Source organism: Mugil cephalus, chromosome 18 (assembly GCF_022458985.1).
Source record: "Mugil cephalus isolate CIBA_MC_2020 chromosome 18, CIBA_Mcephalus_1.1, whole genome shotgun sequence".
NCBI classification, from domain to species: domain Eukaryota; kingdom Metazoa; phylum Chordata; class Actinopteri; order Mugiliformes; family Mugilidae; genus Mugil; species Mugil cephalus.
Genome location: NC_061787.1, coordinates 8,595,699 through 8,614,083, shown reverse-complemented (window position 1 = coordinate 8,614,083; position 18,385 = coordinate 8,595,699). Strand labels below are relative to the sequence as shown.

The window sequence follows — 18,385 nt, the reverse complement described above, 5'->3', positions numbered from 1 at the left end:
TCTACCTATCAACATATCCAGTTTTTACAATTTAAAGGTAACAGCTTGTGTTTTAATGTGGAGATGCATGCTATATTTACATCTTGTCAAACAACTGTCACGTGCAACTTATTGTTGCTAGAGACAGTTTGGCAATAATGTTTAAACTTCATATCTTGCAGATAGCTAGTTGCAGTCTCCTGTTAGCTTTAATGCTGTTTATTCCTGTGATTTTACCACTTTTAAAATTAAAGAAATACGACTAAATGGAATAAACTACCTGGTTAGATGAGTTTTTTGTGGTAGGCAGATCTGCACAGCGGACATGAAGGTCTGGTATGCGGAGTGAAGGCGGTGAAGGTCTCAAAGGCTTCCAAACAGAGCTGGTGGAAAAGGTGGGAACAGGACAGGAGGACGGTGCTTCTGTGCTGCTGGAGGCTGGAGCTGTTAGACTGTGGTGGGAACATGGGGTCACTCAGTGCAGTCAGGCAGATGGGACAGTCCCAGACACCTCTCTTAATAACCTGTCAAAAGTTTGAAACAACTGATGTTACACCTCTGGCTAATCATCTATTAGCAACGGTAACATGAAAAGATACACTATGTGTTATTGTGAGTGATTAAACACAAGGTGATAAAATGTTTACCAGTGATCCTTATAAAAACAAAGCATGCACAACTCCACACACAGCTTCCTCTATTTGGGGGCCAACATGCCTCGCTGTTAAATGTTTCATAACAAGATGCACTCCGCTTTATAGAGTTTGCACCCGTGAAAAAGGTGCAAGGTATGTGTTGAAAGCACATTCACTGTTTGATACTTCATGTCAAGGCTGAGCCACTCCTGCCTTGCGCTCAACCTTTTCACACCAGATAAAGAGAGGGAAAAAAAAAAAGAAGAAACAGACATCTTCTTTGCACACACCCCACCCCCTCTATGGAAAATGGTACCGACTGCAATGAAAGCCAACAATGGAGCCTTATGGAACAGCAAATCTTAATGTCTTTTCAGTTCCTCCGCAGCAGTCTGGGCGATGAAAAGCCTGCCGTGCATTATCAGACTTGTTCATGTTTTTTGTAAACACAAAGGATTATTAGCCTTCTCGTTCACATTCATTTGGTAAAGTGAATGATCACCTCTGGAGGATATTTACTTTCTATATAGCAGCTGTGATGCTGTCGTCCCCATGCAAGCGTTAACATGTCAAGGAAAAGGCAAGTCTGGAAGAATCAGACTGGGATTAGATATTTTTATGGTTCAGCAGAGTGTATCTTGTTCCTGACCTGGCTCTTTATTTGGTACCAGTCATTCTCCTGAGGTTCAGAGACGCTCTTTCTCTCCAGCTGCTGGAACACTCGTCTGCTTGATGACAGCGAGCGGTCGATATCACTCAGAAAAGCCTCCGTGTCGGTGTGACAGTATCGGACAAAGCTGTCATTCAACTCCTGCAACTAATTAGAAAAACCATTTTAGTGGCACAAAGGATGCGAACGTTTCGTTCAGACGCACAATAGAGTCGTGTTTTTCGGCGCGGGCTAATTGTGTGTGTGTATTGTAATGGCTGAGGCACGCTGACAGGGTGCAGTTGTTAAACAGCCAGATCAATACAGTCACATCTCCCACTAACATGGAGAATTAATGGAAACCAGTAAAAAAGGAAGACAGAGCCGGGAAACATGGCAAACACACACATCACTGACACTCACACAAGCATGTTCTCTCTTCAGTCTTGTTACACACTGTTAGCGTGTGCCAATTCAACACTAACAGCTCAAGATAATGTGTCATGGAATTACCGATCCGCCATATTTAGCCAGCAGGTCTACTTTCAGTCCTCTTTAAATATTAGATTTTAACAACCTGGTGAATTGAGTTTATATTGCGCACAATTTATAGCAGCTCCTTTAGATTTAACTACTTCAAGATACATAAAAGATTTTTTTTTTCTTGTGAGAATGTTACCTCATAGTGTGGAGACTTTTTGGTATCTGGCTAACTTCCTCCTGAGGAGGTATCTCAATAAGGGGCGTCTGGTTTTCTGAGTCTCCGTCTCTACGACCCTGATTCTCAAATTTTAAATTACACATCTCCATTCTCTGACGCACCCAATCAACTACTCCATTCTAGAACTGACCATTTTTAAAAGACTTCTTTCTGCCGTCTTTGTACCCAGAAACTCATCTGTCTTCTCTCATTTCCAGCGGCTGTTGCTAGGCAACAATTAAAAAAAAAAAAAACATGGTTAATGAAACAATGAGGAGCCAGTTACATATATATCGTAGACAGTATATAAAAAGAAGCATGCCGCTGACCATAGATTTATGCATGAAACAAAAGCAGTAATATCCTTGCAAATGATAACAAACCATCATTACAGAAAGATATGTATTAACATATATCTGTCACGTTGTTTCTCCAACATTCATTTTGTTTGATTAATAGTCCAAAACCTAAAAATATCACACCGACAGTCAGTGTCAACCAGCTGTGCAGCCATATGTCTCAGAAGAGTGACAATTAGTAATTATATCAACATGTTACTGAGATTACCCTCAGCACGTGCTTGCACATATGTGCTTGTTTTCTTCATGAAGCACACAAATACAAACTCCATCCCTTAGAATGTCGCGGTGACATCACAATTACTTTACAGCTAGGGTTTTATCACTAATTAAACAACTGTTAACCATTCGGATGGAGAGTTTTATGTGCTTGGCTGACTTTTCGAAAGTCAAGGCAAACAGTACAGCCTGTGGTGAACTTTGCCTTGCTCCGCAGTCATTGCGGACCAGAAAGGACACAGAGGGGGGAAGTTGAGGTGCACGCAGAGGCGTTATCTCACGGCAATCCATCTAGATGTCGGTACTGTCTCCCTTAATGTGTTGACTTAGGGTGAGACCCGCAGAAACTCAGCAAAAATTGAAAGCTGGGCATCGGGACTACGAGATAAGAATTCAGAAACTGAACTGATATCTGGATGTTTTTTACAGTGAACACCTGTGGCTTATGGTACCAAGATGTTTTATTGCCTTCTGCTATCATGAGGAAAACCGAAAGAATAGGTTTCTCCGTCTCATGCAGGTCCGAGCTTAGCACTAACACGCCTGTTTGCATTACAGTCAGCTAAGCAAATAAGTCTTCCACTTGAAAATCAAGTCAATCAGACCTGTCAGCGCTGTGCCGCGCAGCTCTTGAAGATCATCCGTGGTGTGACAAAAGATAGGAGACAATCTCATGACCACCCACAACCACTGAATCACACAACTTGAATGTAAAGCCTCTGACACAGTCTATGACTCCATCCTGAGAATGTGTGGCTGGACATGGCCTAATGTGTTGGAACAGAGTTAATTGGCTCAGTAAACGCTGTGTCTTTGTTTACGTGACATATTAAGGCTGGGTTTATTGGCAAGATGATGGAGACTGACAGGGGGATGGGTAGGACAGTCTGACCCTTGCAACACATGGGAAGTGTAAGTGTGACTTTAGCTTAATCAGCCTCTTTGAAGCCCAGGAGCACTCTGTATGATTGCAACACTCCACAAAGGAATAAACAGCACCTAGCAACACGGTGGACATACATGCGTTGGAGCTTGTTAGAAACAAGGGTCACTGGATTCGTTTCTACAGGATATTACTCAATACCACCAGAAAAACAATACTCCGTGAAGAGAAATGTTGACCGGAGTAGTCTTTGGTCATTCAAGGCCTCAACTGGGGCAGGTTCACTAGGTGGCAATGTTCCCTTTTCCTGAAAACCACCATGAAGGCAACACAGCGTCAGAGTCACACGACCCCATCCGCTGGCTGGACCAATGGTCGGACACTTCTGAATATTTCCCCCATCGAGTTTAGTCGTTGCATGATTCATAGCTGTGAAAGAGAACAAATCTTGAAATGACAACCTGTGTCAAGTATCTGAACAGCACGGTCGACTTCTTCACCCTCTTCGATCCATCTACGTAACAGGACAACATACACACGCCAGACATGTGTAGATGGATGAAGGACTCCCAAAAATGCACGGCAGACATTGTGCTGTTGTCGTGACCCTGGACTTTCCAGACTGTTTGACTAAAACACAAAACTCTCTCCACATCAGTGGACAAACACTGCATGATTCACAAAACATCAAAGGTGCTCAAGAGGGTGAGAGCAGGTGAAGGTGTGTGTGTGTGTGTGTGTGTGTGTGTGTGTGTGTAGGCTAGCGCTGGGGTCAGCGAGTCCCTGAAACCGACATCTCAACCCTCGAGATGTGATGTTCGTCACAGTCGTTATTTGACCAACAAAACAATCAAAGACTGTCAAAGAGGAAAATGTATGAGAGGGCGGCTGGAGGAATCCAAATGCTCTTCAATCAAAGTGATCTTAAGTAGGTTTGAAGTGATTTCCTCAGGATCTAAGACAAAACTCACCCTGGCTTCAAAATACTTGCGCCTCTGCTTTTTGTCTTTTGGACAGCTGGTTTTCTTGACGTGTCTGTACCATTTTCGAGCAACATAGCCTCGCCAGTGTGCTTGAATCCTACCGTGAAAACGTAAAAACAATAATCAGATAATCTACTTAAAAATGAAGGTTGTTATGAAAGAAATAATGTTTCTGTGAAGCCGTTAGCATCTTATTAGTACAACTGAGATGTTGCTGAACTCACACAAATTACAAGTCACTTTAAAACATAAGGTACAGAGTTCCATTGTAACAAAATGTGCAAGAAACATCCAATTACTTTCCTAGTTTTATTATTTTTCTAATTTGACCCCTGTGTGTGCTGTGTGCTAATATGCAAATACTGCTATAAATTTTGGACTACATTATATATGTTGTCTATTAATTTGAGTATTGAAGCATTAATATAATTATTTCTGGTTCAGCATCTGTACCTGGTGGCACACTGATGTCTGAAAAGTCGCGCTGCGTCATGGATCACACGCGTTTCATACTGCTCTCTTCTGCACACTGGGCAGCACTTCCTCCCAGAAAACCTCTCAAAGGCCTGAAGACATGCTCTGTGGAAAACGTGAGAGCAGGACAGCAGCACCTAAAAAGCAAAACACATACAACGCATCTAATAAAAGTCTCTAAACTAATCTTTGAGTTTAGATTTTATAGTTTAACTGACTATATGGGTAGCCACATCTCATGCCACGAGGATAGTGAATGTGTATTGGCTTTAAAGATATTTAAGTGCTTCAAACACATATAGAGTGTGTAAGGGAGGTCTTAGCCAGGCTAAATCTGTGTGTATTCGTGCACATATGTGAATGTCTGTATCTGCCTTTCAGTGTTATTTGCCAAGAGGATAGAAGGAGTCAGCGTGACCCCCAGTGGGCCAACTGGGACCTGGACTATAGTCTCCTTCTACCTGTGAGAGGGACTCTTTTATCGTCTGAATGGAGACGACCAAAGCTATGGGGCTTGGCACACAAACCAGTTTACTCAGATCTCAAGAGGGCAAGGGGGAGGCATATTGATTTCCCATTGTTTTTGGCCCGACCAACACACTCCATCACCAGTGAAAGGGCCCCCTACAGTGTACAATTTCCAGGAGCTTGACAAGCCATTAGACCGGAGAGAAATTTCACATCTCCCTCTGCTCTAAGGCTACAAGCTGCAGTCAGTCATACAATATAGAAATGAAAAAGTAACGGAAGGCAGGGAAACTTTTTTCTATTTTAAATCTTTTACAAACAATTTGCGGTTAGTATTAAATTCATCTGAGTTGGATAGAGAAGCAATATTTTAATCCACAAAACTCATTCAGTACAACTGCTGTTGTAAGCATTTTTACTGACATATTAATGCCTGAATGGGACACAAGATTGTAGCACAATTCCATTGTTACAATATGAAGGAAAATGCCAAATCAACAAAGATTCCGTCTTGTCACTTTCTCTTGTTAGCAGGCTCTAATTAACTTTTTTTTTCCCCCCCTGACTCAAACTAATATTTACACGTGCATCTATGGCAACTGTGCTTTGTGAGGCCGCCTATTCTAGTCCCGCATTCTTAAGGAGATTGGCATCTTAAAAGGGGATCGGAAAGGTGTAAAAGACTGAATGACCCTCACAGTAACACACTGATTGCTACATCATCACGTCACAGTTGAGTTCCAAGGCAGTATGAGTAAATTTGTACAGTTGTCTACACAGATTAGAATATACAGGAACTGCAGGGGAGAGGGAAGGCAAGGGGAGGGGGGGGGGGGGAGGTGGGTTGCTTTGTGTGTGTGTCAATGGATGTATACGGAAACAGAGGTTTCCCTGAGGACAGGCACAGAAAACACGTACGAAGAAAAGAGCTCTTTCGCAGAGAATTAACACTGGCTACCGTGTTGGGGAATACCTGAGGCTGGAGGCGAAACTCCTCCCTGCATATTGCACAAGGCTGAGCTGATTCCTCCTGCTGAACAGACCTCGCCTTGACCTGAGTCCACTCGTCTTCTGTCAGTCTCTCTCCGGGGGAGGTCACCAAACCCAACTTCTGAGCTAAAAAGAAAAATGCTGATTATATATTTATAAGTCACATGAGAAAGCCATTTCAAAATAGCCGGTGTTTGTTCTACCTAACGTTAAAGGAGGTGGAGCAGGATCAAGCACATATTCTCTGTCTTCGTGCCCATCTCGTCCCTGTAGACGCTTCCCGTCCACTCTCTCCCTCGCTTTTGGATCTTTGGAGGGTTTCCTGATGCGCCTCAGGAAAGGGTCAGACAGTGAGAAGTCTGGATGCAGCAGGGTCCGCGTTAAGTGGTCTTGGAAGGCAACTGAAGTGATCACCAATTTGTTGCCCGCTTTGAACTTCGAGTTCTGTAAAATATGTTCACCACTGCAGTTTTATTAAAAGATGCACAGCTACAACTTGGACAAAGCAGATTATTTATTTCAATGGGGGTGAGTAAAAAGCAATAAATAAAATAAATGTGTTCTGAACCATACTGTCTACACCAAATAACAGTAAAATGTGAGTATAAATCACAGCACGGCCAAATGGAAAATGCTTTAATTGCCAAAGATAATTCACTCGCGTAGCAATTATTGTGTCAAAGCAATGACTTTACTTACAAAGAGCTCATCTATTTTCTGGCTTTCCTAAAAGAGGGCTAACCTCCTTTTACACAGAAACTAATTAAAATACCGTTATTATTATTATTTTTTTACTGCTTCATTTTCAATACAACCGCACGAAGCTTAGATGACACAGGTGTTTTCTAACTACCTCATTAAAGTAACAAGTGCAAAGCACAGAACGGGGTAGCTTAATTTAATCCCTGTAATTAGTCTAAAGACTAAACGTACAGATAAGAAGAGAACTAAATGTTCAAAGTAGCACATTTTTTTCTATTAATGAAATCCAAACCTTCCGTATTTCCATCCTATCAACAGTGTTTGAGTGGTTGCCAGGTAACCAGACCTCGCGTAACAACCACCAAGGTTCATCGCTGCCTCTGATTGGCTGAGGCGAGACCGCAGTATCTCGCCATTTGATTGGTTAGTCTTGTATATTTAAAAATATCAGTTTAGTTATGTGAAGTATTTAATATATTTTTATTATTATTATTTTATTATAATTATTATTATTTCATCTTGACATCATGAATATTCCTGGAACATTTTTATAATATTTATAGTAACATACACACACAGTCAAAATGTAAAAATACACACAAGAAAGAAAAAAGGGGGGAAAAATTTACTACATAAAGAGAAAGGGGGTGACCACTAGTCGTCAATCTGTTTTTGCATTATGAAAGTCAGTCGCTGTCTTAATGAGGGATGCATGGTTTTGTTAACTCTGCAGAGATTTTGATGTGAGCCTTAATATGGTCAAGAGCACACATGTTTTATTATAATGTTTTGCTGATCTTTTCAATGAATATCTATTTCTTTTCAAGTTTCAGAAATTAAAGTGCGTCTATGACCCAATGTCTAAATGCGACCGTTTGCAGTCCTTCCACTTGAGCAGAATCAATCATCTAGTGATCAGCCGTCCCAGAAAGCCAAGTGTTTGACATTTTTATGTAATAATTATAAAATAGTGTAATAAGTTGAGAGCCTGTAAACGCCTCTTGATGTTACATATTAATATTAATAATTGTCCCATTTTCACAACAAGTGAGTGCTGTATTGTGGTTTAACTTTAAACATTTAAATCCATTTATCTGTCAGCTATAGTTATTAATTACCCAACAATAAACTTTATAAATAAACAGTATTAATAATAAAACTATAAAAAAAATTCCAATATAAATATGCAGGTTCCTTATTCAAATATATATATATATGATGTTGATTGTGTCTACATATTTTGGTACTACTGTTGTTTTTATTAAAGCTTAAGATCTATAAACCTCCTCACCGCTGATAACTTTACACTTACAAATTAATCTGTCAGTCGCCCTCTAACACCGTCCAAAGACTTACTACATGTCTCAATCTCACTAATGATTATTTTATTGTCAGGGAGTTGTCAGTGATTAGTTGGAACATGACCAAAGGAGGAACGTCTATGTGTCTAGGTGACTCACCGAGCTGTCGTCAGAATCGACACTCAACAAAGCTAAGCTGCTCATACCTGTGCTGTGAGCTAAGGGATCCCTCCCAGGTCAGCCTTACATGGAAAACCATGCACACAAACACACAGGTACGAGCCGTCTCTTTTTGTGAGCCCGATGAAAAGTTTGCTTTATTTCTCACACACGAGGCGGGGGTGAGCCGACTTTTAAAATGCTTTGCTGCCTTGATTGACTTTGATGTGCTCAGTCAGAATCGGTGAAAACAGATGGCCGAGGAGAGGGCTAACGGTGAGGCCTGTCAATCCAGGGAGTCCTCTAAGAAAACAAAGTGAAGACCTGGCTCTGGGAGAGGAGGAAACCCCTGAGCTTCTCAAGAGGCTGCCACATTCTTGAGATTAGGGCAAGAAAAACGTAGACCACTGCTGTTAATGCCCCAGACAAAGGCATGGAACAATTTATTAGTTAAGAATTCAAGCCCAGAGCTCAATCAAAGGCCTGTCGTCCACAATGCCAGACTTGGGGCTTTGGTTTGTTGTTTTAAGTAAATAATCATGCTTAAAAGATACGGCAAAGATGGGGCTCAAGTCCCCCATAAAGCCTGCATTCTTCCAACTGTCATCAGAATGGATTTCGGTGCGCGCTTCTATTTTCAGCGGGGTCGCTGTTTGTCTTTTTCTTTATGAATACCATTTTAAAGAGCTTTTTATTTAACTTTCTTCCCCCTGGACCTCTTTGCCTGATCTGTGGTATTTTTGAAAAGACAACTCACCTTGACGTGCAAAGAGCTGATGACTTAAGCGTGAGGTTAAAAAAAAGAAAAAGAAAAGAAAGAAAGAAAGAAAAAAGCTGTCCTAGCGACTACTTTGCAAATTTGCACGGACAACAGGTTGAAAAGGAAAATTATCTGTCAGCTCTTAGTGCTAAGTGAAGTAGAGCTGCCAAGATTTTCAACAAAATTGATTCATCTCGCCGACGCGATGCTATGATTAAATACATGTGAGTAAATGCACAACATTTTCCGGATATTGAGTCGGTTCATGCTCGTAAAACTGGTCCGTGTCCATACATCATACCCTGTGATATATTGCTTTGTTGTCAAATGAGTAATTGCTGCGAGATATAGATGAGAGAGGGCAGCCCATAATGGTTAATTAACAATTATGTCAGCCAGTGAGATGACCAGGAGACCAATCACTTTGATAGGAGACAGTGGAGGGGGACAGAAATCAAATTATTTTATGACTTGACCCATAATGCTTCTCTAACATGACTTTAATCACTCCGTGGTGCACAGGAGTCCCCCATGGCTGTCTGGGAGTGAACAAGTCGGGAGCGGAGGACAGCGAGGCTTCACTATTTGCCGTTATCTCCTGCGTCATTGCTGAGTAAGTAAGCTATAAAAGAACACAGCCATCATTACAGCCGTTTGGTTGCTTTTCAGGGAGATGGAGCTCCTAATGATTAGACATGTCCTTTGTAAATGAAATACAAATCACCCCAGGCTTTTGGTTTTACTTCATTTACTAAGTGCTACATTACCTCATACTTTGGACCTAACAATGGATTTACTATAAATCTCCCGGTAGTTGAAATGATGAAGGGGCTCACATATCACGAAATGTGCCAGTGCTTATTAGCACTTGAGAAGTTATTGATCGGGGATTTTGATTAATGTCTGCTGGGGGCTATGGTGGCATTCGGAGGCCGACGGAGGCCCCCCTGTGCAACTGGCTGGGACTTCTCTCAATTACCTCCAGTTTGTGCTGACTGCCAGCTTGAGCCTGGCAAGACGACAGCCACTGCAGCGCCCTTATTCCAGGAACAAGAAGAGCTCACCCTCTATTTCCCGATTCTTCTCCATTATTTAGATCCAAACATATTGAAAGTAGCAGGAAAGTTAACTTATTCAATAAAGTTTACTGGAAGGGAACAGAGTTTTTTATTTATTTATTTATTTATTTTACATAATTGGCAAATTAAAATCATGATACTGAGAGACAGGCCAAAGTTAGTTTGTCATATTTAGATTGATCAAATGCTGATGACCTGTCGCTGCTGATAAAGTTTATCATCAACAGGCGACTGCAACGGCGAACATGCAGCATTGTTCCTGCTTTATGGTTTTAAGTTAGGAAACCGTAATTATTGCAGCAAAATGATAATGTGTACACCATTGCATTTGTATATTGAGGTTACATGTTGAAGAAAATACTTAACAATGAACACCAATCAATATTTCTGGTGAACATAAATTATAATTTCTAGTTTGGCTTTGATTGTAGAGTTCAGCAAATATAGAGGAGCAGAACTAAGAGCTAATCGTGCTTCCAGACAAACTGTAAGAAAACAACTGTCTATAAGTAATGTCAAAGGGCTGAAAATTTTAGTTCTCTATCTTCATGTACAGTCAGTGTTTCAGGACTCATGCCACTGCTGTTAAATCCTACACCATAGGTTTCAAGGGGGTTCAGGGAGGTCGCAAAATCTTTGGTTGATTAGACATTTATTAGGTATTTAAAAAAAAAAAAAAAAAAAATTAAATACACATTAAAAAGAGTCCAACATATTTTAGTAAAGGGATAATGGAGGCAGAAGACGTCATCTTTCACTCAGCACTTCACTCAATCAACGACACAGGAGCTGTCTCAACAGCGCACTGTTTCTCACAGAGCGCCACACTACACCTGTCAATCTAAGCCTCCTGAGCGCGGTAGGCCCCGCCCCTATCGCTGCTGAGCCAATCACGAGGTCGCATCTTACTCTGTCAGGTTCCCTGCAATTGGCGAGAGTCTGTTCAACCTGCAGGTGAAATCCAGAAGCACGCTGCGATATTAGCATAAGGGAAGCTAACAGTGCAGCTCGCTCCTATCAACATCCATTCATCCAAGGTAAGATAAGTTGTGTGCTTTTCATCAGGGTCGGACGTCTCACTAAACATATCTCAGGTATGTTTAAAGCTGAAACTTGAATATGTCAATTGCACACACATCAGTTTGGTATGTTTATGTTTACGGCAGATGCACGGCCACCCTACCTTGATATTATTTGAATAGCTTAATCTTGAAAATTATAATAATGATGTATATTTATAAATAGCACTAGGCCAAGTTTAATATAGATCACATATAGTAGGTAGGGGGTCCCTACTTAATCTGTCCATTAGTTTAGGGGTCCTTGGTCTGAAAAACATTGATGACCCCTGTTCTACACCCTTTTTCGTAGTGTGAACATGGAAACTTTCAGTTCAGGCATCACAGTAAACTAGCTGGTCATGCATCACATCAGGTGTCACCAGATCATTACTAGTTAAGTCAACAATAGCAATTACCCCCCCAAAATATGAATGCATTTATTTGGGATTTTTCTCTTTACTGTTCTAATGAATCATACGTACATCCTTTCAGTCTTTCAGTGAAAAAACTAATAAAAAATATCCTTTCAGCAATCTCTTGTAAGGGGCAAATATGTATGGCTATTGAGGGATTGCAAGCCAAAAAGGAATTACTGCATTAATTAGTCACATAACAACGGAATTTGAGTTTAGGCTACTTTTGGCTGAGCTGAACCTGCAGAGATGATTTCAATCAAATGCGCTGCAGCGGGAACCAATCATTTCTGGCATGGTCTCGCGGCCATCTTTCTCCATAATGGACAATAATTGAGCAGAATCCATCACTATAGCTAGAAATAGACCGCCATAATGGCCATAAATTGTGCCCTGTGAAGGCACTGAAAATCCAGTCACCCCTGCTGTGTGTGAGAGGCATTGCAACTTCTGTGCATTTCCTTTCCTTTTCGACTCCATGCTGATTATATACAATGCACATCCAGTCGAGTTAAATAATACCTTTTAAGCCCAGAGCGCAGTCAGCTGACCTTTGCCGAGCTTCAAAGGGAAAGCGATTTTTCCATGAAAACATCAGATAAAATTTGTCCGATATAACATTCATATCCATTACTTCAAGATATGCATACATAATACAGTTTGATGATTTTCATTACATTAACACATTACAATATAAACTTCTTGGACCGAGAAGTCAAATCATCATTTTTCACCACCGTGGAAAATTTGAGCCGTATTAATCAACCTTCCCAAAGAGGATCGACTGTAAACGTAATTAACTTATTTGATTTTTTTGAAGCGCCACCTGAATTAAATAAGCAGGGCTGCCGGAGACTTTCTTCCAAACTCCACCATAAATCATCAGCAGCAGCTATTTCATCTGATTGAGCCGGTGCAGAGAGCCTGAAGTTTGCCTGTGCTGTGGGGAATGTGTTTGTGGTGAGTCTCATAAATGCCAAGTTCTTTGGGCAATAAGAATAAATATCACAACCACTCTCTAGATTTACCACATAATTGGGGACTTTCCCCGTCTGCACAGGACCCTGCTGTCTCCTCCTCCTCCTCCTCCTCCTCCTCCTCCTCCTCCTCCCAACCCACATGTACTACAAAAGATGAATCCATATTTAGGTGATGAGGTTAGAAACATGCGAAGAAGAGCAAGACTTCTAGAAACAACAAGCTCATCATTCATACTTATATCCAGCCATACTTCTTTATACTTTTATTTTGACTCAAATATTACTTTTCTTTCTAATTTTCCCAAATTACACTTTGTATACCAAACAGCGAAATGATTATAAAGTAATGATTGTGTGCGTTTTACACGGATAACTGATATAGTTTAGTTAAAATAGTTTGGCACTTAATAATTATAATAATAATAATAATAATAATTACTAAAGCTTAAAATGTAAAGCCTGCTTTTGGATAATTCAATTAATTAAATCTACCTGGTGGATAAAAAGTGGTCATTATATTATAAAAAAGAATTGTGCAATACTGCAGTGTGCAATTAGATGGATACGTATCATGTTATTAGTGATAAAGGAAAATATTTAGAAGTAATACAAATTATAGACACACATGGCACATGTATTTATAAAAGTTTATACAAGTTTTTGCACGTGAGTGTTGGCGTCCATTATTATATACACATATACTCTTGTATACAGACATGAATACGATTATACATATTTCACATGCAGAGCTCAGTGATATATAGTATATAGGGTTGCTATGGACACAGGGATAAACAGTAAAACAATAATAACATATTTTATTTAAAAAAACTAACGAGTTTAGGATTTTATTCTGTGGGTGGCACCTACAACCCAGTACTCACCTGAGTTAGAGGACGTCGCTCAGATGACACACATAAATCCGGTTGCATTGTTCTATGCCTGAGACAATCAGCTCTAGCTCAAAGCTGGACCCTGACTGGTTAACTCGGCTTTGTGAGGCGTTCAAGACCAAAGCTAGAGAAGAATGAAACTGATAACAGTGCAATATTTTGCACAGTGAAAGTCTTAAACCTCAAGGCAGGAACACACATTACATCACGTCAAACTGAGCCCAGAAATCTGCAGAGCATCATCCAGAAGCCCAAGTCCTTTACAAGTCACCTCACTCAGGATTGAAGGGGTCCAGAGGGTTTCTGTGTAGATCTCTGGAGAGTTGGGGGGAGTGTCCAGGAGGGTAAGGGTGTTGCAATAGAGGAGCTAAGTCAAAGATAGGACACATAGTGATAGAGTGACAGAGCAGTCTAGCCCTTATTAAGCGGGACTAATCAATTCTTCTTGATGTGACACAGCACGAGCTGGCCAGAGACAACGCACATGCATGTGGGCATTTCCCTAATTATGAGTGAGACCATGGATGCCAGAGCCCAGAGAACCACGACAATCACAGGGCACGCTACAACCCCAGACTGCCCAAGCAAAGGCAAACGTAGTGTAGGTGCCAGATCTGCTCGCCCTGAGTATCCAGTGCTTCCAAATGACGTCAATTATATGTTCGGCTCCATTCGGCTCCATTCGGCTCGGACCGGTTCGATTGGTTCGCAGTTAGTTTCATTTATTTTTCACAATATTTTTGATAGTTTGGGAAAGGTTTTTATTTATATATTTTTTTATTTCCCACAAAACACAAAAAATAAAATAAAGTAACAAAATGTCAAAATAAATGTCAAAATTCGAGTTCAATCCATTCATTTGTATAGTAGGCGCAAAAGGATTTAAGACGTTTTATCCTGAAAAAGATTAAATAAAAATTTATCAGCTTTTATCAATTTATCCAAAGAATAAAAGGGAAAAACAAAACCGATAAGTTGCTCTGTCTTGGTAACAACTGCTAACTTCTCTTCCGCTTCTTCCTTTCGTCCAGTCAATTATAAGACGCAACATCAACATCCCTACGTCGTGACGTCATCTGGAAGCGCCGGATACTCAAGGTGAGCACATCTGATAGGCCGAGTCTGGTACCGACACCGGAACAGGCCCCTTATTTTACTGTTAACGCCATTTGCCATATATGTATAAAGAGAGAGAGAGAGAGAAAAAAAACCTACAAAGTGTCACTTGGCATCCTTTTATGGAATTCAGTACCAAGCTGTCATTTGCTCCAGTAAAACAAACCAAAAAAATTTGATTGTCAAAAGAAAATCCAAATATTATGTATATATATATGTGTGTGTATCAAACCTTTTCCATCAAGATGACACATTTACCATTCAGAGGGCAACTCATTCGCCGTCACTCACCTACTTCAAAGTATGCTGAGATACTGCCAAACAGGCAGTCTCTTAGTTCCTTGTTGTAATTTTAGTGTGCGATGAAAGGTAAAGTAGCAACACTCATTTACGCGTTACTCAGTGTGCCAAAGGTAGCTGCAGCCACAGATGTTTTTCTTTCCATTATCTGTCTGATCAAGTGTCTTCCTCCGATCCTCTGATTAACGTTTATTTACGAATCTCAGCTTTAATGGCAGGAGAGAATGTGGCGACTAAATAGTAGCAACACACACTCAAAAAAAAAATTGCTAATGAGCTATTTACTTGTGTTTTCCTTCCAAGAATTAGAAGTGATAATGAATACAAGCATCTTTTTCAAACGTTCAAGTGTTCGCTTCGAGCGAAAACATCTGAACTGGCAGAAATTGGATGTCGGAAATTGGAAGAGTCACATATGCAGCCAAAGGATAAACAAATAGTAACACGGTGATAGTCATCTACTGTTCCATAATAGATGCTTATCGTAGTGACACAATCGCTTATTCCACATGAGTCTGATTTATGATCCTCCGGTTGCTCCAGCTGGGACTGATCCCGAAATGTTTCCCTGGCTTGTGCTTGTCATGTCAAGCGCGGTGCCAGGTAACATTTCCGCATGAACTGCATCAATTCACTCACATGTGAGGGGACACAACTAGGGGTTCCGCTGGGAGAAGTGACAAGCTACTGGCTGTTTGCCTGCTCAGTCTTCACCGCCAAAGTAAACAGGTGAGCTTCTTATCTTTTCACACCCCTGTCTGGTCCTGACAGAAGATCCACATCCTACAGAATCAAGACATCAGACAATATGGACAACAGTTTGTCCAACTTACAGGCAGGGAAGGTGTTTTGATAACCTGGATTGCCTCAAACTATTTCAGATATGTGACTGTAGCTTGGAATACGTACGAAACAGCTGCTAAGGTTTCAATCAGTCGTATTGGCTGCTAGGTTTTTCTTTAAAGGTAAAAAGTAAGACTCTATCCCGCTGAAAGAGCAGCAGAAGATCAAGGCTAGTAAAGCGCAGTGCTGACTTGTTTGCATTCCTCCATGATGTCCCCACTCAACATATGTCATTTGACACCGCAAATCAATTTTAGGGAAGATGAAGTGGAGAAGAACTCATGAAACTCAAACATTTCTGTGATGTATATTCCGATTCGCTTAACCTTTTTGACGAGGTCAACAGCGCCGCGTCACTCACAACGAGATGGCTTTTTGTTTACCCCCCCCCCCACACACACACACACACACACACACACACCCCAACATGTGTCACATACTTGTGCTGAAAAACAGGCCGCCGCAGCTGCCTGCTTGGGAACCCAAGATGTCATACAAGCAGCACAATACCTGGCCATCAGAAACTGACAACCTTTGAACTGTCAGTCCTCGAAATAGCTGAACCCGCTGAGGCTAAACAAGACGTGTCAGGCTAAACAAGCTGGCGTGTAAGCAGACATTTCATGCAAGATGGGAACCACAGACAAATTCTTTATCAAGAAGCTCTCTGACCATACAGAGATTTACTCTTCTACTGTACACACACACACGCACGCACGCACACATACACACCCTACAGTGTACACTCACATCTTACCCATGCAGCAGTTACTTCAAAAGGAACAAGGAGATAAAACAAAATGAATTGCAGACACATCAAGCCTCCCTTGCCCTTTAAAGCTTAATTATACCTGTTGGGGTGATGAGAGACACATCACAGAACCTAGTGATTAATAAACAAGCGGTGCATCCCATAAAGTGTCTGACAAGTCCCTGCTCATCGCCCCTCACACTCACAGTCTGGGCTCAGGTGGAGTGAACATATCAAAGTGTATCAAACAGGAATGAAGCTAGCGAAACTACGGCTAAGTCTTAATTGCCCGCCCTCCCTACCTTGCTCTCCCGGTCGGCCGTCTTTATTTTGCCTCCACCTGTCCATCTGAAAGGCTGATGAGAGCATCATCCAGACACGTGCTCCAGAGCCCCAGTCTCAGTCTGAGCTTTCATCTTTCACTGCCAAGCCCGGATCACTCGACTGGGGCTTTGTACCCGCCGACGTGGTAAGTGTCGCATTTGCCGGGGGTTTTGTAAACAGAAACACCTTTTGTGAAAGATGACGTGAACGAGATGAAGTTACTAACTGCTGGAGTTCTGCCGCTGAAGGAAGGGGCTGGGGGCATGTAAGACTGCCCCGTCTTGAAAGGGATACGTGTCGAGTGAAATTCAAAGTTGCAGCAGGCACAGTGAATAAATACATGGTGTGGTAAAAAGAAATCTTTTTTTTTTTCTACCAAACAAACAAAATGCCGCTTAAAATTCAACATTTGCAACATCTACAACGGGTATGTACGTGTATACATTTGGCCTGAAAACAATGAAGTAAATCCTCAGAAACGCTTTAATCCTAATCACTTTAAATGCAGGATAGCTTCTGCTAAAGATTTAAATCTGAACCTCACACTGATATTAATGAACAGTAACATAAGCACAGACATAAGGAGGGAATTGGACCCAACTGTTTGTTATTTTGTCAGACTTTTGGTATTTCTAAAGCCTTTTCAGTCACCGTGTTATTACGCTGCTTCTTGCTATAAGCTGCTTTAGCCAAACAAATGTGATTTAGCCTAATCATTTCACTCAGACAAGTTGGTATTGTTTGGGGTGTTTTTCCACTGGCCGTTTTGCTCTGTTTGCAACAAAGGCTGCTAACATCGACCTCTGCCAGCCCGACTTGTTCTGAAGTCTCAACCTTAAATCAGGAGAACGCGCAGGAGTGACGTTTCAGCTTCAGTTTTGACCATGCATAAAGATGATGGGGAGAACTCTGCGGCATTTCGTGGAAAACTAAATATGAAAGCTGCACTTCCTTAATTCGTTTTTTCACATTGACATTGTATGATGAAAAAGGTGTGGCGAAGAAAAGCAAAGAAGCAAACCTAAAGCACTCCAAAGCACTTTAGCGTCTTTCAGCTCGTTGTGTTGACTTTAAGGCCTGCAACATTGCTGCTTTGGTATGTTCTCTGTTATAAACTAACTGATAAACCGACTGCCAAGGAAAAAGGTTAGCAACTATCTTGTGAACATGGCAAAGTGTTTCTAAGCTTTATGGATATGTTAGCAGCCACTGCGGCTAAGCTAGCTGTTGAATGAACATAATACTTATTGATTTCTTTTGTTGTTGAGAAACTGATAAAGAAATTAAATTTCAACGTAATAGCAAAATATGGCCAAATGAAGCCATGTGCCCATTGTAATTGCCAGCTGAGGACATTTTTACAC

At 41.1% G+C, this 18,385-nt stretch overlaps 1 protein-coding gene across 1 annotated transcript; it reads right to left on the bottom strand.

The window, feature by feature from the left end:
* Window positions 1-43: 43 nt before the first annotated feature.
* rnf32 (ring finger protein 32) lies at window positions 44-7,367 on the bottom strand. Its single transcript, XM_047568088.1, has 7 exons — window positions 7,334-7,367; window positions 6,543-6,783; window positions 6,323-6,465; window positions 4,861-5,018; window positions 4,396-4,504; window positions 1,264-1,431; window positions 44-503 (listed from the first exon to the last, which is right to left on the bottom strand). Exons 1-7 carry the CDS (start codon window positions 7,346-7,348, stop codon window positions 264-266), a joined length of 1,074 nt encoding a protein of 357 aa, XP_047424044.1. The 5' UTR covers window positions 7,349-7,367; the 3' UTR covers window positions 44-263.
* Window positions 7,368-18,385: the final 11,018 nt, after the last annotated feature.

What these genes read in the sequence shown, in the direction of transcription:
- rnf32 (XM_047568088.1), bottom strand. An exon ending in TCCACCTCCTTTAACGTTAG is followed by an intron (nt 6,466 to 6,542) that starts GTAGAACAAACA and finishes TTTTCTTTTTAG; the next exon opens with CTCAGAAGTTGGGTTTGGTG. An exon ending in GGTACCAAATAAAGAGCCAG is followed by an intron (nt 504 to 1,263) that starts GTCAGGAACAAG and finishes AACTTTTGACAG; the next exon opens with GTTATTAAGAGAGGTGTCTG.